Below are 20,517 nucleotides of genomic sequence, written 5' to 3'. Positions count from 1 at the left end.
ATGCAAGGCCCCTTTATTGCTAGCTTGAGCTAGGGTTCGAGTCTCATACAACGCAGTGGAGTCTTGACAAGGACCCAGACTCCTAATTCTAAGCAGCTGACTGGTATAGGGTTTGGTTACATAACAGCATTTTTTTCTAGGAAATGCCAATACGTTTCCAATTCTGGTCCCTGTTTGTTCTGTGACTTCAGGGACCAACATGCTGTTTCCAATTCTCGGTCCCTGTCCTGTCGGTGACTGCACTCCCTCTGCCCTCTCTGCTTGGCTAGGCGCCACTGCCCCTGCCCCCTACTCTGACAGGCTGCTGACACCGGGCGGTTTATCTGCCCAGGATGATAGTGTTTTTCTGAGAAGTCGGCACTTTCTGATGGGAGAAACCGAGACATAGGCCTGCTGAGTCTTAAAGTGGAGCCTGTCATGGGCCACCGGGCAATGGTTTGGGGGTCTCCATGCTATGCTCCCAGATGCTCCATGGGGGCACCAAATCTAATGTTGGCCACGGGCATGGCGTGCACCTTAACTCTCCCCCAGCATCCCCAGTGAAAGTCTTCCAAGGGGAACATCTTTCACTAGGGTAGCTCTCACCGGGCTGAGGGGAAGTGATAGCTGCTAGCGGGGTGCCACCAACTAGATGATGACCAGGAAAGAGGCAAGTGGGGAGAGGGCAGCTGATTCTTCCAAGGAGGCCAGGCTGATGACCGTCATTCCCCGAGGATACTCTTGCTCCGGGACTAGAAAAGCTCCCAATGCCCCTCTCAGGTAAGGCCTGGGAATTCTTGTGGGCTGGGGGAAACTTCTTGGGCCATGGTTCTTGGACTTGGCTGTGCCCCAGTGCTCGGGCTGCCTTTCAGCTGGAGAATCTCCCTGAGCCTGGAGTCCCTCCTTAGGGACCCCAGTGCCCCACTGCCTCTCTGTTGGGGACCCTCAGATTTTAAACCTCACCTCAGCTGAACACTCCTCCTCCGCTTTGTGCCTTCTTCCTGTGTCCTGGCTTCCCCCCGCCACCACCACACAAAAGTTCTGCAGACTTCGCTGCACCCTTAGACCCCCAAGGTTAGATTCAGAACACTCAGGTCAAAGGTCACAAAGCAGCAGCCTGCTGATGATTAATGCACACAGTCTTGTTTAATCCTTTAGTCTCAATCTCAGAATTTAGAGGTGAAAGTGCAGATGTCTGGCTTCCCTAGGAAAATTAGACTATTTGGCAATAGTCTGGCAATGATGATCCTGATTTCCTCACGCCAAGGTGACTGGGGTGAGGTGGGGTCAATTACCTCCAGGAGTGAGTGTGCCCACCCACTGGGGTTCTACTTCTCTCCATAGGCAGATTTGAGTTTTCACTGGTCTCATTGACTCGAATACCGAGCACTTGCACACAGGGGTAAGACCTGATGAGGCCCAAGGAGCATGTTTCAATGGATCTTAGATTTTTATGGAGAGAACAGACATCTCAAGAAAGTGATAGACAGGGCCAGAGTGGCAGTACAGTGGGTAGGCTGCATGCTTTGCACGCTGCTCACCCGAGTTCATTCCCTGGCACCACATAGGGTTCTCTGAGGCGGCCAGGAGTGATCTCTGAACTCAGAGAGCCAGGAGTAAATCCTGAGCACCCCCCAGAGTAGACCAAAACAAAACACACCCAAATACACCAACAAAAACTTAAATTGGCAACAACAACAAACCTCAAACAGATAAAGCTAAAATCCGGTAACGGCGTATAACCCCCTGAGCCCCACTGAAGGGTGAATCAGTCTTGCTGATTCCCTGTACAAGGGGGGGAGCTGGCCTCTCTGCTTTAGTCACAGGGCTCATGCTGCAAGCCTTTCTAATTTGATTGCTGGACGAGAGACTCTTTTGGGTGCTTTTCTTGGGGTATGAGCACAGCTCCTATGAAACCGCGCCTTGCTGCCCGATCACACTCGGGATTTGGTCACTCACATCAACACGATGCCATTGTGACTTCACTTTTCTATTTCGAGAAGCGTGTCAGCTCGAAATACCTCTACCTTTCCTCCGACGCATGCGTGCTGAGCGAGTCGCCAAAATAGCCCCCTGAGTAAGTGGTGGCTTTAAAAGCCATCCCGCTGCTGACTTCAAGCTAAAGGAAGGTCAGCAAAGGGAAGCGGAGGTCGGACTGGAACTGCTTGGGGTGCCCACAGGAATTTAACAGTTGTTGGGATTTGGGGAAGACCAAAACAGCAGGCTCGGCGCTTGGCATCTCTTGCCTGTTGTTTCTCTCTGTTGTTTTCTCTCTTGGACGGGCAGAAGGACCGAGTTGAAGATGAACGTGCAGGCTTGCTCGAGGTGTGGGTATGGCGTATATCCTGCTGAGAAAATCAACTGTCTAGACCAGGTTAGTAGGAGTTTCCTTAACCTTTGGGAATCATAAAAAAAATGGAAACTGGATTTTCTCATCTAAAGTGGGTTTTTTTCTGACCCACCAACCAAGAAAAGTAAGAGAGGTATATTACCCATGTTTTTTCTTTCCCTACCAATTTATATTTAATTTCCACTGTAAAAAATTGTTATTATTGGACACTTTGCATACACAAGGCCTGTGCTGGGTTCCTGGCACTGCTGTCCCCAGAGCACCCCTGGGCACAAAGCTCTAAGTAGCCCCCCCAGGAACACTGTGGTGTGTGACCCCCAAACAATCAAAAGTTATTTGTCTAACCTATTTTAGTAGTGTATTTATTTATATGCGCGTGTGTGTTTAAATGCCATTTTCTTAAATGTTAGTTTTATCTAGAAACATAAAAATCCTGAGTTAAAAAATAAAAGAATAAGAAAGGAGGTAATTTTGCTAAATCCCTTCTATGTGATTTCTAGATCTGGCATAAAGCATGTTTTCACTGTGAGATTTGCAAGATGATGCTTTCGGTTAATAACTTTGTGAGTCACCAGAAAAGGCCATACTGCCACGCGTAAGTGTTTGATTGCCATTCCACCTATCTTGGGTTTTAATTTTTAGCAAGTATGCAATAAGAGGTTCAAAATAAACTTTAGGGTTAAGTCCAGAAGTTTTCCTTTAAGTCAAATAACCTCAGGCAGGATTTTATGTAATGGGGCATAAGTTGAAACTTCCAAATTTCTTACGAGACCAAATCTGTCCTATAGTTATGGCTATGGTTGAATCCTGGGCAGAACATCTCGAGCAGAACAGTGTAGCTGCCACAGAGCTTTACATATTTTTCTGTTAAGTAATGCCAGAGTCTTTGTCAATTTTTTTTTCAGAAAGTTTTAAAGTGATCCTTTCCAGTTATATTGGGCTTTAAGTTGAATTTATCTGATTGCCTCTGACCCTCTTTAAAGCCTACCCACTGCTTTAAACTGTGCACTTAATTATTATTTCATAATGATTGGTTGAAAAAATGACCATGTGTGTTTAAGAATAGTCCATCACCTCAGATAAAGCACAATCTAATTTTGGTTGTATTTTGTTTGTGTAGTCATAACCCCAAGAACAACACGTTCACGAGTGTCTATCATACCCCGTTAAACCTAAATGTGAGAAAATCTTCAGCAGCCATTCCCGGGGTAAGTTACTTCATCCTCAATTTTAAAATATCTCTGAAAGTTAATCTCTTTGCTCAGGCACCTGTTGGATTTTGTTTTTGTTTTTAGTATCTCTGTCCAGATGCTAACCTACCAGCGTCCTCCTCAAACTCAGCAAATATAGCAATGTCCTGCCAGGACAGATGAATCTCAGAACAATTTACTTAAATAACTGAGATCCTTGTTGCCATTATTATCTGTCTGCCAGCTCAGAACACAGCCATATAATAAGTTAAGCACACAGTAGGTGCCTAATACAGCAAAGTTCACATAATGTAGTACATTTTACAAGAATATTTACTTTGTCCTCCACCATATGATATTTTGGTACAGAACATTAAAAGCCTCTAGTTCCTCTCTTTTAAATCTCTCTGGATTCAGTAGTGTTCAAAATTTTCCACCTCTTTCCCATTGGGAGGGGATAGGTCAAAATTATTTTGCTGGGAGTCATGGTTGGGTTGACCAGAAGGACGTATTGATAAAGCAGTCTTTTGAAAAAGGATCAGTGGTCTCTTGTGAAACAACTAGCTATTGATCGAAGCTTGCATTTGATATAATGATGAATCATTTAAGTTCTCTCCCCTACACCCTAAAAGAAGTCGCTTTGTGGAAGAGTTAGCAACTGTCTAAAATTAGCAAATTACACAGAGTGGAAAGGCTCTCTAGGAAGACTTCTGCCTTCCTAATGTTACCCTCCTTATATTTACTTTCTGCATTCTGTTCAAGAGCAGGTGCACTAGACCAACACTGTCTTTATCTTTACTTTGATATTTCCAAGTACTTAATTTTGCTAAGGGTTTCACATTGCATGTGAATTTATTATTAAAATTTTTATATAGCACTTACTGTAGAATTTCTTCACTCTTCTAATACACATCATGATGACATAAAGTAGGCACTAGGATGATCACATTTTGCTGGACACAGGCCCAGTGAATTGTTCATCAGATGTTGAATTCCTAATGATTCATCAGCCTCGAGAATTCACAAGCAATCCTAGACTATTAAGAAGTTTAATTCTTTTAGGACTTTCATTTCATGTCTGATGTCAAAGACAACTATAAAGTACATATTGAGTTGAACTCTTCTTAGAGTGCCATAGAGTACACTAAGCCTTTTGACTAGGTCATTTTATTTATTTGTCACAAGAACCATCTGAATACTATCAGCATGAGGGGAGGCTGAGACAAAGGTCAAGCACTTGTCCTGCTCTAGCAAGCAGCTAGCAACTGCAGGCCCAGGTTTGTCTGGCTCATAACATGTCGCTTAAACTGCTCCATTGGTCCAACTCCATGTACCTTTGTGGGAAGATAACTCCAGGAGGGGAAAAAAGCTCATGTTTTCCGATATCCAATGTGTTGGCAACAGTGTAGCCAGAGTTTGATAGATTAGACACTAGGAGATGTACTATGCTGTGGAAAGCTGCTTTACATATGATACTCTCATTTTAAAAATCCCTTAATGGGGGCTGGAGCGATAGCACAGTGCGTAGGGCATTTGCCTTGCACGCGGCCTACCCGGGTTCGATTCCCAGCATCCCATATGGTTCCCGAGCACCACCAGGGGTAATTCCTGAGTGCAGAGCCAGGAGTAATGCCTGTGCATCGCCAGATGTGACCCCCCCCCCCCCAAAATCCCTTAATGGAACTGGAGCGATAGGGTAGGGCACTTGCCCTGCACATGACTGGACCTGGATTCAATTCCTGACATCCCATAGGGTTCCCAAATACAACTAGAAGTAATTCCTGAGTGCAGAGCCAGGAGTAGACCCTGAAGCACAGTTGGGCATGCCTCTGCCCCAGCAAAAAAAATACCTTAATGGCTATATTTTTTTGCACTTTCCACTGGGCCTCAACTGCCATGTCTCTACCTTATAGTCACATGCCAGGTCGCACAATACCTTACTTTGAGGCAATAGGGATTCACTCTCTTTTAATTGTGTGATAGTTCCTAGCAGGAATGAGACTGGGATTATTACTGATTTTATTTCCAGCTACATATAGAAATGTGAGCTTCCTTTAAGGACTGTGTGCTTATATTTGTTAGCATTTATGTGAATGTATATATATATATATGCATGCATATGATTATGTACATGTGCACACTGGGATATGTATGTATGTGTGAATGACTGTGTAAATGTGTGCATGGATATACATACATGCATACATGGAGTATATATCTATACATATGTACGGGTGTATGTATGTTTCTATACGTTTGTGTTTAGTGTGCTTTTGTATATTTATTAGAGTACATGGTGTATGTATTTATGTATGTACAAACAATTGAGAGCACTTTCTCCTTTTCTACAAGATATCAAATGGACAACCCTATCCTTTTCTAAGTCCCCGATTTAAAACTACCCCAAGGGATGTAATGGATTACTTTCTTACTTGTAAGTCAGAGATTTTGTCACCTCAGTGGACACAGATTTATCATGTGTGTGCTAAAATTAAAATAAGGAATTTAAGGGGTGCATTATTAATCACAGCGAAGGAGGAAATTAAAGATTGTGAGTTGGTATTTGAGATAGATGAGCATTTTCCTGTTTCTAAGTGTCACTCTTTAAACATGAATACATAAATAATTACTAACAGAAAAGTTCCCGTTTGGTAGATGGGAACTGAGTTTTAGGAGAAAACATCTGGCTTCTTTTCTGTTCAGAGAATGAAACTTTAACCTCAAGTTTCCTTAACTTACTAGTAACATTGACGACTTTCCCCCTCTTCCTGTTTCTTAGTATAATCACAAATCTTGTGGTTATAGACAAGCACTTCTCAGTGAAGGGATTGTATTCTAGAGGAGGATAGCAAATAGAGCTTCTTGAAAGTGAGGCAGATCATCTGTTTTTATTGTGTGCAGAGCTCTGAGTCCTTAAATCAAACTTTGCAAGAAGGGTAATTTTACTCCTCATGGAACACACGGTGATATCATCTTTTGATTGTCACAATTAGTGGGGAGGAGTATGCTGGACATCTGGAGGCCAGAGACCAGCTGTGCTGCTAAACACCCTATAATGCACAAGATTGTCCCCAGGACAAATGAACTGCTTAAAAAATATCTGTAGAACTGCCAACCAGAAACCCTGGCTTCAGTCTTGGTGATATTTATAGTGGTTTCTCAAAATCCCTAGGGAAAAAGAATGTAAAGATCTCTCCATTTATGTGTTAAAAAACATTTTGGAGTTGCATAAAAGCTAGCAAACTAGGAAATTTTTATGAATAAACAAAAATTCTTGAATAGCCAAGAAATCTCAAATAACAAAATTAAAGGTTATCGGGTTTTAAGACTTCCTATAAAAGTAGTAAAATGAACTCATAAGTATGTACCAGTAGACCAGTGGAATATAACACGAAACCCACAAATAGAGCTGAGTTTATACAGTCACTGGATTTCCCAAAGAGGCACCACCCAGTTGAGTGCAGCAAGACTGACCTTTTAATACATGGCACTAGAATTATCAGGTATTTACCTGGGAAAACGCAAACCTTGACACCAACCTTGCACCTATGCCCAAGAGTGAATACAAGGTGTATTATGTATCAAGATGTTAAAGGGAATATTGTAAAAGTATTGGAGAGCACCTACATGAATTTGTAGGGCCCGTAGGATTGTTGCACAGACTAAAATTAAGAACCATTCTTAATTTAGGTTCTTGACTGCAGGGTTTTCTGAGGTCAACTTAACTTGAGTACTTGGTACATGCCATAAGGGCATTAACTGAACTGCTCATAGGGCCCCGCACACAGCAAGGGCTCTGTTGGGTCTCCTGGCTGGTGGAGCAGAAGCAGCCACGGTGAGACTGATGGTGCAGTGTGAGCTGGGATGCTCTCAGGCTGCTTCCCACCTGAGACTCAGGACCCTATGTTACTTGTTTTCTCTGATGGAAGCATTACTGATGGCTTCTTCATTGTGCAGATTGGTGACCAAGAGGATGGTGAACAGTTTAAATCAGTCTTTCACTGGGATATGAAACCCAAGGAGGGAACAACTGTACCTACCAGGCAGCCACTGGGGAATGAGGTGAGAGAAGAGTTAGGGTCAGGGTTGGAGAAAAGAGTGTCATGCTCTGCCTGTGAAATGCTGACCATTCCTCGTTCTAGAGGAAATTATGCTGGTGGCCACTGTGAATCTGAGCTGTCTCCATGAGACCTACATCTCTGCCTCCTAGCATTGCTGCGACCACATCTCTTCTTGCTCACGCTTGCTGACCTCTTCCTCCCGACCCCAAGTTTCTATCACTGTTCCTTTCACCACGGACACTTCCCTGGGCTCTGCCCCATTTCTGGTTTCTCTGTCCCACCTCCTAGACCATGTCATCTCCTGCCAGAGCCCTGCTGAGATGACATCCTCTCTTCTGCACTTGCTTCTTTCTAGCCTGTCATCCTCACCTTGGCCACATGGCCTTCTGGACGCCATGGGTTTATCTACCTCACACCACCCCTAAGAATATGTGGTCCCTCTCAATGAACGACCTCATCATTAAGAAATTTCTTAGCCATTTTTTTTTAATCTCTACTCTTACTCTGGAGAACCTGGCAGGCTACTGAAAGCATACTGCCCGCACGGCAGTCTGGCAAACTCCCTGTGGCATACTCAATATGCCAAAAACCAGTAACAATGATTGGTCTCATTCTCCTGACCCTGAAAGAGCCTTAAATATGGCACTTTCTAAAATCTCAAGGGCTAGGATGAAGGAGACATTACTGGTGCCTGCTCGAGGAAATTGATGAACAACAGAATGATCGTGATTGTGACACACAACACTTACATCATATGTTTCTTATTGTACAAAAGTTCAAAGGGTGCTAAGTTAGTCCATCATCTCAACCATCCCTTTCTCTGTAGGGGTTCTAATTGCTAATTATTCCCCATTAATTTTATTTCCCTAGATAGAATATCAATATCTCAAAAGGTAAATTCTGCTTTCCCTTTTCTCTTTTTTTCTATTCTTAATATTAATTGCTTAGCCAAATGTTTAGCCTATAAGGCAGATTATTGCAGTGCACTTTTATAGCTTGTTTGAATAATGGTGATTAATCCCAGATTTCCTGTTCATGGCATCTCCCTGTTGCCCAGTTTTGGGGAGATGATGAGCAAAGACATGATACTTTAAAGGTGGAACTCTTCTATGATATTTATGATTCCAATAGTTAAATTACTTGGATGTCAGGTTATTTTAAAGCCTAGAAGGAATGAACAATTTAGCTAAATCATGGGCGGGAGCAATAGCACAGCGGTAGGGCGTTTGCCTTGCACGCAGCCAACATGGCTGACCTGAGTTCGATTCCTCTGCCCCTCTCAGAGAGCCCGGCAAGCTACCAAGAGTATCTTGCCCGCACGGCAGAGCCTGGCAAGCTATCCATGACGTATTCGACATGCCAAACACAGTAACAACAAAGTCTCCAATGGAGACGTTACTGGGCCCGCTCGAGCAAATCAATGAACAACGGGAGGACAGTGACAGTGACAGCTAAATCATAGGAATTTCTAGTTTTCAGAGAATTTTTTTAATTGAATCATCACCACACTTTCCCTCACCCATCTGTCTCTGTGGCAGGCACTTTTCTTCTTTCTGTCTTTTAAGATAATTTCCATCTAACGTTGACAACATATGTGAGTGATGCTGGGACTGTGGGTATTTGCCAACCAAATGGCAAGAGATGTGTTTATATGCATTTGGGCTTCCATTCCAGAGAGCCTATTGGGCAGGATATGGAGAAGACAATGCTTGGCGCCCAGGAGATCTGCCAGACCCTGACATTGTAAGGATGGTTGAGGCTCGGAAAGCTCTGGGTGAGGTAAGTGCCCGAGAAATTACTTGAGTCATTAATGTGCAATTTACTTGAGGTGATCCTTTATTTTGAAGATTGTGGTAGAGAACAAAGCTCTCCTCTCCCAAAGAGTCTTTTATAACACTTTCAGTCTATTAATAATAAAAAGAATAGAAAAAATATCTGGAACACTCACTTGAGCCTAGTAGGTTTCTCATCTTCCCAGTGACCATTATGAAGTTTTGATAAAAGAGTTTGATATTTTACAAGATCTGGAAATTACACTGCATACATACCTAGATCATGGTCAGATTATCTGAGGAAGGGGTGGAGAGAGAGAGAGAGAGAGAGAGAGAGAGAGACAGACAGACAGACAGAGAAACAGAGAGAGACAGAGACAGAGAGAGACAGAGAGATAGACAGAGAAAGAGAAATACAAAGAGATACGACCTTGTTTTCAATGGGATGGGGTGGTGGTGGGTATGTCTAGTATTTTGAAGGCTTACTTTTTTTTGTAAAATTAAATAATAATAAGGAAAATTTAAAGAGAGGAAGAGAAACAAAAGAAGAAAAAATGAAAATGTAGAGTCAGACTCTATGGACTAATGATCAGATCAGCTGGCTCTGTGAAACAGAGGCGCCTCCCCCCTCCACTGCCCCCACCCCATGAGAGAGGCAGCCTGTGTTCTATGAAGCCCGAGACTGGCATGCCCTGCCTGGTAGTGAGTTCAGCCTCTCAGAATGGCTGTTGGGTACGTGTATTACAAAATGAAAGTGAATTCGGGGAACTTAGAAGATTCCAAGTCCTGATTCCTGGAATTTAGATGTTAATTTCCTTACATGGCCAAATGGACTTTTCAACGGTGATGGCACAGCATGTCTTGGGTTCAGAAGTTTATCCAGGGGTATTAGGGTGAATATGCCCCTGATGATGTAATTACAAGGATCCTTGTAAGGAGGGAAGCAAGAGCACCAGATTCAGAGCAAAGTGAGGTGACAACAGAAGCAAGGGTCAAAGCCAGTTGGAGTCACAAACTAAGGAATGTGGCAGTCTCTAGAAGCTAGAAAAGGTGAAATCTTTTCTAGAGCTTGTGGAGGGAACCAGTCTTGAGGCCCATGTTAGACTTTTGACCTTTAGTTCCTTAAGGAACACTTTAGGTATTCAGATAGGAAAGGCAAATTTAGCCCACATCATGGGACTCCTTAGTTATCAGCATCCTGTGCCTGTGCGTCCAGAGATAACCAAACTTATTGGACATGCTGACCCCTTTTCAGAAGGCAATTGCTCAATGGCTCCCTTGTTTCTATAAGCAAACAAACATCAGTGTTCCCTTATTCACCTGAAACTGCTACTACTCCACTAGATTGTCCCAGTGTCCTCCCCATCCCCCCTCAGCTTATACACTTAGGGTTCCCCACTTTGGGAAATATGGCTCTAGTCCCTTCCACACACCTGGAGAATCTATCCTTTGTGGAAACCACTTCGGCAAACATTGTTAGTCTTAAATAATTTTTTGCTTTGAGAAAGGAAAAGAAAACATATAAAATATGCTAAAGTGACAGCTATTGTTAAGAAAAGTAATCATTAAAGGTAAAGGTAAAGACCCTCCCGTTGTTCATCGATTTGCTCGAGCGGGCCCAGTAACATCTCCATTGGAGACTTTGTTGTTACTGTGTTTGGCATATCGAATACGTCACAGGGAGCTTGCCAGGCTCTGCCGTGTGGGCAAGATACTCTCGGTAGCTTGCCGGGCTCTCCGAGAGGGGCGGAGGAATCGAACTCGGGTTACGTGTACTCAAAAATTTAGAGGGGAAAAATACTCATTGGACAGGTATGCTTAGCAATGCTAGCTCTAGTGGGTGACTATAGAACAGTTTCCATCATCATATGCTCTCTAAGTCTTTGAGCCAAGGGGTCTTTGGGTCTTCTGAGCTGTGCAGTGCTTGGTTTCACTTAATATAAGCATTGAGATCTGGGAAATAGGCTTTGCATAATGTAATCATGCATAATATAATATAATCATCTTTGATCTGAGAAATATGATTTCTTCACATTGTGAAGGTGTTATTCAAACCTCCAGTTGAATACCATTTCCCAGTTCATTCTAGGTGACTGGAATATTTTCCAAATATCTTATAAATCCCGTCCATGGGTTCTGATGGCACATGCTATTCCAGTTGTATTAGTTCTGCTCTGACAACATATTGGTTCTCATACTAACATTGGTTCTGGCCAACAGGAATTTACAGAAGACTATGAGCCACAGAAGGGCAAGGGGAGCTTTCCAGCCATGATCACACCTGCTTACCAAAGGGCCAAAAAAGCCAACCAGCTGGCCAGTCAAGTGAGTGTCTTTTATATGTTCGCTATGCATCATGTCGATTCTGTCATTCATGAGTTCCCAGGTGTTAAAAACAACTGTTGAGACTGCTTGGGTACTGATAATATAATATTGTGGAGACAATCATGCTCCTGTATTTTCCATCAGTTATCCTGTGTCTTGATTAGATTGTATCTATGAAATGGAGAGAAAACCAGGTTGCTCATACAAAGACTGTGCGAAACAGTTCTTTGAGGTCGCCTTAATATTAAGGACACTGATTTTTATCCATTGGCTGGTAGATCTTCCTCAATCTTGGCATAGCTGTTTTATTCAGAGTTTGGACTTTGAACCTGGAAGTCTGGGGATTTAAACTCAGAAGTCAACTGGTCAATCCTTTCACTCTCCAGCCTTTGTTTATAAAACGGAGTAGTTCTACTATTGTTTTGGAGATGAGGCAAAGTCAGTATTTTGTGTCCAGCAAGGTTTGGCTCTCTTTCAGACTTCTGGCAGCATCTGGACATTTTCTATTGAGCCCTAAAGCCAGCCAGGTGGACTTACTGCAGGATTGTCTTGAGGGTGGGGACTATTTGAGAGGCTGCACAGAGGCTTCTGGGTGTGACCTTGCCTCTGCTGTCTCCTCCACAGGTGGAATACAAGCGAGGCCACGACGAGCGCATCTCTAGGTTCTCCACAGTGGCTGATACACCAGAGCTGCTGCGGGCCAAGGCAGGACAACATCAAAGTGATGTAAGGAATGATAGATGCAGGGATCCTCCTCCATGATTCTCTCTAGTCTTCCTGATTTGAATGTGGACGGAGGGAGACTGTTAAGAGTATCTCAGTCATGGATGGGGCCAGGATGAACTAAGGTCCATTGCTTTTGGGGCAGGCTTGGGTGGTGGTAGTAAAATTCGAAATAGTGGTGGTGAGAAGGTGTAATGGTTGTGGGATTGGTGTTGGAATAACGAATGTAATAAATGACTCTGAAAAAACCTTATAAAATAAAAATAATTCAATTCAAAAATTGGAAAAAGAAAAGGAACTAAGGTCTAGGTTGAGTCAAAAGAGTCCATTAGCATAGGCTTTGTGAAAGCCTGATATATTAGTCTAATCTTGAAGAATTCTGTTCTTGGCCTCTGCAAATTATCAGACAGAATTTCGAGAGAATTTCTACCACATGTCCACTGGTTCAGAGCTTAAGACCAAGAGTTCCTTGTTCTTCTGAAGGGAAGTGGAAGCATGCTTGCAGGCCTAGTGTATTGAGTGGTTTCTGTGTATTGGGAAGCTTTAATTATCTCCCATATTTCACCTGCAGTTTTTTGAGAGCAGAAACTCTATTTCTCTGCCCAGATTGGCTATCTGGTACATACTAGATATTTCACAAATATGTGCATGATTCCACATTGAGGCTTTTTGTGTGCCTGGAGCTGTGTTGTATATTGAGAATTAAAAGGTAGATTAGACGCATTTGATTCCTAGAAAAATAAGCCAGAAGTGTTGTTCTAAGTTGTGTGGTAAGGACCAGCAGGATGTTATGGAAGCTAACTGTACTGATCTTCGCACTCATTATCCTGATGGCCTTAGGAGTGATTGCATTTATTCTAATTTTGCAGGTGAGATACACAGAGGCCTGTGAACAACAGAGAGGAAAAGGCAGTTTTCCTGCTATGATCACCCCAGCTTATCAGATAGCCAAAAGAGCCAATGAACTGGCAAGTGATGTAAGTATCCACAACACGTTGTCATGTAGGGGAGGAAGGAGGAAGTTCCCTGGACCTGGTGCGACAACTTCTGGTCTACCTTTTCATGCTCTTTGAACTCCAGCAGGAGCTTCCTTTCATAGTTTTAAATAAAAAGAATTCAGGAGATTGAGTCTTCCCAACAGTGCTCAGTGTGCCAGGGAATACTGTGTGGGTTTTGTTTTTTAAATTATTTTTGTCAGGGTAATGCTCTGGTACTTTCCTATTTAAGGAACACTCCTTGGACCCAAATAGCAAAAAGAAACAAAAATGCCTCCCCCAGAGTATACATTTGTTGTCATTTGGGCCCCTGTGCCGAGAAGGTTAAATTTGTTGGATTTGTGCTTTCTCTCCCAATAGGTGAGGTACCATCAACAGTACCAAAGGGAAATGAAGGGGATGGTTGGTCCAGCTGTTGGAGCCGAGGGCACATTGACAAAGGAATGCGCGACCCTGTCTGGTCAGGTATGAGAAAAATGACTTTCAGAGAGACTTTCCCATCGTCAGCTCTCATGATATCAAACAATTAGCCTGAGACCCAGCCCATGTGCCTGTACACAGGTCTGACTGTGCCTTAGCTTTGCTCTATTGATGAAAAGCAGATTTTCCAAGTCTGAAAGGATCAAACAATTACACAAGACCCTTCTTAGGAAATAGATTCCCAGTACCTTCCCTCTAATCAAGGAAGATAGGGATATGATAGGTTTGCCCAAAATGAAGCATTCTCAAGTGTTCATTCATTCATTTAAGAATATCTCCCGAAGAACTAAGGCACACTTCTTGATAGCCCATCATTGCCTATGCATGGAGGTAGTTATTAAAGTATGTCTTGGAAAATACCGAGCTCTTGAGTAGCAGGATTCATTCTCTTAACAAATGGATTCTTAATTAAGCAGCTTGATAAAGCTACATGTAAAGAATGAAAACCTCTTTCCCGATTTTGTTTCTTAAATGAACTACATCTTGACAAGGTGTTAAAAAGGTTGAGATGAAAGTTATGACCTAATTTTTATTTGCATACTCATCTATTTTCTGGCACCAGATAGTGTAGAGGGAAAGAGAAACATTATTTTTTTTTATGTTTCTAAGTGAATAATATTGGACAACCAAGTGTATGTACTAGAAGAGTACATTCGGTGGGCTTATTTCATCTATTTTTCTAAATTGTACCAGAGTCTGATTTTGTAGACTCTACAACATATATGACTTTTCACCACTAAGGATGTGTGTGGATAGCTTGTGTTACCCTTGCATTATTTTTATTTGAGCAAAAAGTGTTGTTTGGCATGAAAAAGCCATTTTATTAAAGTTCATAATAAGTTACTTCAAGGATCTTTTAGCGCAATGAAAATATGTGTTTTATGGACTCTGTGTGTTAAATATGTTATTTAGAGGGCTCAGGACAACTTAAAAAATCACAAGGACTTGGCGTCTGTGTTTGGTACTGATATTTTATCCTATGCTTGGAGAGGCTCGATTGGCCACTAGTTCATGATATATATTTTCTTATTTATATCTGACCACTTCTGTACATATCAATGGCTTGTGTGTTGATAGTGCAGTGGTTGGTTCTTGATGATTAGAGTGTTTCCAGTTATGTGAATAACCAACACAGGAATCATAGCCAGTGTTGTTTGATGGCACTGCTGGCAGCTGTTGAGGGGACTGTTGGTGTGACATTTCACTATGTGAGTTAGTGGGATTTGCCAGGGCCTGAGGAGAAGGGCTAAAGAGAAGCACACACGCTCTTAGATAAACTATAAATAGCTGTAGAGCCAACAAACCATTCCTCTTCCTAATGGGTGAATATATTTTTAGGTTAATGGACTATCCCATGTGTTCAATTTATTATTTGCAGTCAGTCAAGTCCCCAGTAAGAAGAAATATTGTACCAAAAGAATTATATACATAACATGTGGTGACAGGCAGTAAAATATGAAGCTGCTAATCAACTTTACAATATAAAACAGAATAGGCAAAATGAAACAAAATAGTTCTAGTGACTTTTCCTCCCTCCCTCCCTCCCTCCCTCTATTTTTCTTTCATTTCTCTCTCTTTCTCCCTCCCCTAAGATTTTTTTAACTTGGAAACCAAACATAAAGTTCAAACAGTTGCCATCCTTGACTAAAGAGGAATCCTGGGTGTTCTCATCTGAACCAGCTGTCTTGCTGACACACATGGGCAGGCCTCCCTCTGAGTAGGCAGACCCCCGCCTTAGAGGTGGTCAGAGGCCAAAAAAGTAATGAGGCCAAGGGAGCAGACCAAGGGCTGCTTCAGACTTGTAGGCAAACTGTGTGGGCATACAATCGAGAAAGCAGTGCACCTGAGGAAGGTCTGGACCAGGTATAAGATCCCCAGGGAAAAATGAGACTTTACTGGGTCTTGAAGTACATGGCAGGGGAGATTTCCACAGAGATTGTGAAGGAAGCTTCCAGAGAGCTAAGATCCCCTTAGTGGAAGGGAGTAAGTATGAATGGAGGAACAAGAATGAAATGAAGACTCAGTTCTGATACTTCCAAGCAGACATTTAGTGTCATTTTAAATCACCTTACAGCAATGTTAATTCCCTCCCCAGCTTCTATCTACAAATATTCAAAAAGTCATAGAATATTCTTTCTTCACATCCATCACTGAGGAAGGCAGGGTTGTTGACAATCTCTGCATAGATCTGCTAATCTTCCAGAGAAAGGTAGCACTTGAGACTCCTTTCCTGGTATCAATGAAGAAGGAATACTCCATCACACAGTTGCCTGGGAGATGAGGGGATTCTTGATTTCTCTTGTGAAAATGGGGTTGATGACCTTAGTAGTAGTCAACATCTATTTGGTGCTAATTATGTGCTGAGCACCATTAAGCCAGGCTGCTCTTCAGTGTCTATCATGTTGACCACATAGTACTGCTCCCCAGGTGATCACTGGAGTGGACAGCAAGAATGGCTACTCCAGTGATGGGCTGTAGGAGAGAGATCATAGCTTTTCTCTCGCCCACTGGAAAGGAGGTTGCGAGAAATACTACTGATGAAAGTTTTCTGTTGACCATCAGGGTTACTCGGAAGAAAGTGAAGAACAAAGGGGAAAAGGCAGCTTTCCGGCCATGATCACACCAGCTTATCAGAATGCCAAGAAAGCCAATGAACTTGCTAGTAATGTAAGTACCATCTTGGAACAACTAGGGAACCACCAGAGGAAGAGGAATGTGATTTTGAGGATTGTGTGTACTGAAAGTGCTGGAGGGCTGTGTGACTGTGTTTTCTAAAAGTGATAGAGTCCCAATTCAATCAGCCTAATCAATGGCTGAATAAATAGCAATACCCCTACATTAAAAAAATTAAAAAAATAAAAGTGATGGAGGGATGTATGACTCTGAGCTGAGCTGAGAAGAGTCAGTGTCTATACAGCTTTTTGGTATCAACTTCTTTGGTAACATTTGGACTGTTTGGTCACAGTCTCCTGCTTCAAGGAGATTGGCACAGGCAAACAGCATAGCTCATTCTCCATCAGTTGAAGCCATTGCTGGTTCAGTCAGAATAGCGGGGCACAGGAGAGATGTAGTCAGAAGAATCTTTCTAGAAATTGGGGGGTTGCTGATGAAAATAATTCCTGTGATTTTCAGACTGGGTGTGACTCGGTTGATATAAATATTTTTAATTGCAGAATGTTGGCCAGCTGACCATCCCTTAAAGAGGGTCTATAAATAAACTTGGTAAAGTGAATGTTCACTGTCAAGCCAACCAGCCAACTTGGACTTGGTCTAGCACAGACATCTGTCATTTCATTCCCCCTCCCTTTGCTTTCTCCCTGACTTTGTTACCATGCATTTATTTTATTACTCATGTGTCCATAGTTGTGCGCTTTTTCCCTGAAAGGGAAAGAAAGGGACTCTATCCCTCGAGCGAGGTGACAAAGACAGAGTAAAGTCAAGGACAGGAAGGGTTTGGAATATGTTCGGGATGTTCTTTTTGTTTGTGTGTTTGTTTTTGGACCACACTTTGTGATACTCAAGGGTAATTCCTGGCTCTATACCCAGGAATCACTCATGCAGTGCTCAGGGGACTTTATGGGATGCTGGGGATGAAACCTGGGTTGGTTGTGTTCAAGACAAGTGCCCTACCCACTGTACTATTGCTCCAGTCCCATGTTTAAGACTTTCCTTGTGCAGAGGGTATCATCTGGGTGTAAAAGGTGTGGAAAGCAACAGTAAGGCAGTGATACAAATGAGTCCAAAAGGCTATGGAATGAATGAAGAAAAGAAGACTGTCTTCCATCATAACTTTATATTTAGTGAATGTTGATATGAAAAGTCTGCCAGCACCAATTCCTGACATTCTTTGTGTGTTCTTTCAGATAAAATACAGGCAAGACTACAGTAAGATGAAGGGGCCAGCTCACTATCACTCCCTCTCTGCCCAAGACAACTTGGTTCTTAAACGGGCTCAGAGTGTGAACAAGCTTGTGAGTGAGGTGAGTATGGGTGGCAGTCACCTTCAGTGCTGTCCTTCTGCTGTCTCCTAGGGACCGGCCCCATGACCCCAGGATGGAAGACCTTGACATCTGACATGGGTCTCACCAGAACTACCAGCTTCCCAAGACCGAATGTGCCTTTAAACAGCAATTCATAAGAGATCTTAGAGACAAATGAATTTCAGTTTTTCTCTGATGTTTCAAAATCTTGTCCCAATTTCCCCCCAAAACTGTAGATACTCAAAATCTAGACAATAGATTTCTGGTCACCAGGATATTGCATTTGCTCCAACCTTTATAACAAGATAACATTATTATCAAGCAGAAATCTAAGACTGAGAAAAGTGTTTCTGGCATGGAATCTCTTATATTATCATAGAGTCCTGAGAGTTGTGTAACATGTACCATATGAATTTCCCTTACCTTTAAAGCTTAATTTGCTGCCAGAGAGCCTGTTTTGTTTGCATACCCAATGATTAAGAGTTTTAGAATTGTTAGAAGGGCTTTGCGAGGAAATATTCCTTCTAGACCCCCATATCGTTCATACCCTAAGACTCTTCCATAGCTTCTCTGAAGTGCCTTTATTATCTGGATCACGAAGACATTAGAGCTGGCAAAATTTTGCTTTGGGAAGAAAAAAGGCTATTAAAAGTATTTGTATAACAAGTTACCTGCAACTCGGAAACAGATTTGCAAATATCTTACAATATTTTTCTTCTCTAACCTCTGAAGGTCAGTCCTATACCCCAAATGTCACTTTAGGGCAAACTGTGGTCTGACCCTAGTTAAAGCAATAGATGAATGCCAAGGCCTTAGAGTCTTCATTTGCATAAATATTCCAAATAGTTCTGAGGCTCTAGGTCAGAGCTCAGTTGGCCAATTTTGTAAATAAATTATTTAATTGGGGCATAACCACACCATGTTTTTAACCTACTAGTTAGGAATGCTTTCAAATTACAAGGATGAGTAGTTGGTATGACCCACAAATCGTAAAATATTGGCTATCTAGACATTTCACTAAACCTCACCCTGGATCCACAGAAGTTTAGATGTGGATGGACCATCTCAATCTCCAGTCTTGCCTGTGTCATATGCCTGGAAAGGTGAAGTTTGTGTCCCCTCTCAGTCCGTATAGACTTCTAGGGACAGGACTGGAATCAACAGGATAATGGTGCAATTTCACCTGCAGAAATAACACTGTAGACATTTTGATCATTATCTATGTGATTCTATTATAAAATATTGATATAAAATTACATAGTTGTGGTATGATAACTTGCATATATAGTTTTGTGTTTTTCTACTTTTATATCATACTGTGAGCATTACATCTTTCAAAGGTATGTTACTATTATTAACTTTATAGGATAGAATAACAAATCATATTTCCTTTGGCCAGAGATCACAGGGGAACTTCCATTTCTTCTTGTCCTCATGTGTACCCAGGAAAAAGTCCAACCCTACCTCTCTCTCTGGTAATCAGCCTTCAGCTGCCTTCTCCAATTACTTGGGCTGACTTGGAGTCTAGTATATCACTATACTCATGTTACATCCAGCAACTCAGGAGGGCTGAACTTGCCAGCCCTCTTAAAATGAGGAGACATTGCATCTGTCAGTGGTCTCATTTATTGTACACCTTTGTAAAGATTACTTCTTTAATTAAATTTTATTGAAAGCATAGGATAAATGAGCAAATTTATTCTATGAGCACATCTGTGAAACCAGAAGCAGATCAAGAAACAGAGCATGACTATAAGTCTAGATATGACTCCAAAAGTCACTTCCTGCCAATTGACTGTTGGCCAACCTTACCAATATTTGCTCTTGAAGGGGACTTTATACTATCAATTTTCAGAATCAAATTGGTTATTTATATACTTATTGTCTGAAAATAAAATAATACTCTTCATTCCCCAAAAATAATACTCTTCTATGCCTTGTATTTAAAAATTCTGGGTTAAAAGTTTTATAAAAAAAGTAAAAGAAATTCAGGACAGAAGCAATAGAGCAGAGATTAAGGCAATTGCCTTATATACCTTATATCCCTTGCATTGTCTTAGTACCCCAAGCATGCCAAGAATGACCTCTGAGAACAGAGTTACGAGTAAGCTCTGAGCACTGCTGGGTTCAGCCCAAATCAAACCAACCAAAACATCCCAGACAAAAATCAATCAAAACCCAACCTGGTTGAGTCCTGGTGGCATTTTAAAAAATGATGTTGGGTTTGATTCTATTGTGCATCTGGTGTTTTGATTTCCAAGGTGGAGTATAAGAAAGACTTGGAAAGTAGTAAAGGTCACAGTATCAACTACTGTGAAACACCTCAATTCAGGAATGTGAGCAAGATCTCAAAATTCACCAGTGATGTGAGTTTTTCAATGGCAAAACATTTTTATATGTTCCTTTTATGAAGCTCCTAAGCTTGTGTGGAAGTGTCTTGGAAAAGCATGACACAGATTCCTGTGAATTTTGATTTAGATTGCCTGCCAGTACTGGTCTATGCAGTATTAGATTGCCAGCCGGGGCATTGCATTATAGATGGCCTGCCTAGCTTTGTCCATGCACTATTTAGATTGCTTGCCGGGATTGGTTCATGCAATGTTCTATTACTTGTTAGAACTGGTCCATGCAGGGTTAGATTCAGCCATGACTCTTGCCATAT

At 42.0% G+C, this 20,517-nt stretch overlaps 1 protein-coding gene across 3 annotated transcripts in view; it reads left to right on the top strand.

Moving 5' to 3' along the window:
- Positions 1 to 2,118: 2,118 nt before the first annotated feature.
- Positions 2,119 to 20,517, top strand: part of NRAP (nebulin related anchoring protein) — a 77,677-nt gene continuing 59,278 nt past the window's right edge. The window contains exons 1-12 of one of the 3 annotated variants that reach the window (XM_056120656.1): positions 2,119 to 2,353; positions 2,830 to 2,924; positions 3,450 to 3,537; positions 7,477 to 7,581; positions 9,255 to 9,359; positions 11,573 to 11,677; positions 12,302 to 12,403; positions 13,270 to 13,377; positions 13,756 to 13,860; positions 16,438 to 16,542; positions 17,739 to 17,855; positions 20,117 to 20,221. In XM_056120656.1, coding sequence (XP_055976631.1) covers positions 2,282 to 2,353; positions 2,830 to 2,924; positions 3,450 to 3,537; positions 7,477 to 7,581; positions 9,255 to 9,359; positions 11,573 to 11,677; positions 12,302 to 12,403; positions 13,270 to 13,377; positions 13,756 to 13,860; positions 16,438 to 16,542; positions 17,739 to 17,855; positions 20,117 to 20,221 — 1,212 coding nt within the window. In that variant the 5' untranslated portion in view covers positions 2,119 to 2,281. The remainder of the gene's footprint in view (positions 2,354 to 2,829; positions 2,925 to 3,449; positions 3,538 to 7,476; positions 7,582 to 9,254; positions 9,360 to 11,572; positions 11,678 to 12,301; positions 12,404 to 13,269; positions 13,378 to 13,755; positions 13,861 to 16,437; positions 16,543 to 17,738; positions 17,856 to 20,116; positions 20,222 to 20,517) is intronic. The other 2 variants (XM_056120658.1, XM_056120657.1) reach the window with 2 other exon arrangements.

The sequence above is a fragment of the Sorex fumeus genome, unplaced genomic scaffold, assembly GCF_029834395.1.
Source record: "Sorex fumeus unplaced genomic scaffold, SorFum_2.1 ptg000043l, whole genome shotgun sequence".
In the NCBI taxonomy this organism is placed as follows: Eukaryota; Metazoa; Chordata; class Mammalia; order Eulipotyphla; family Soricidae; genus Sorex; species Sorex fumeus.
This window is presented reverse-complemented; position numbering and strand designations above follow the sequence as displayed.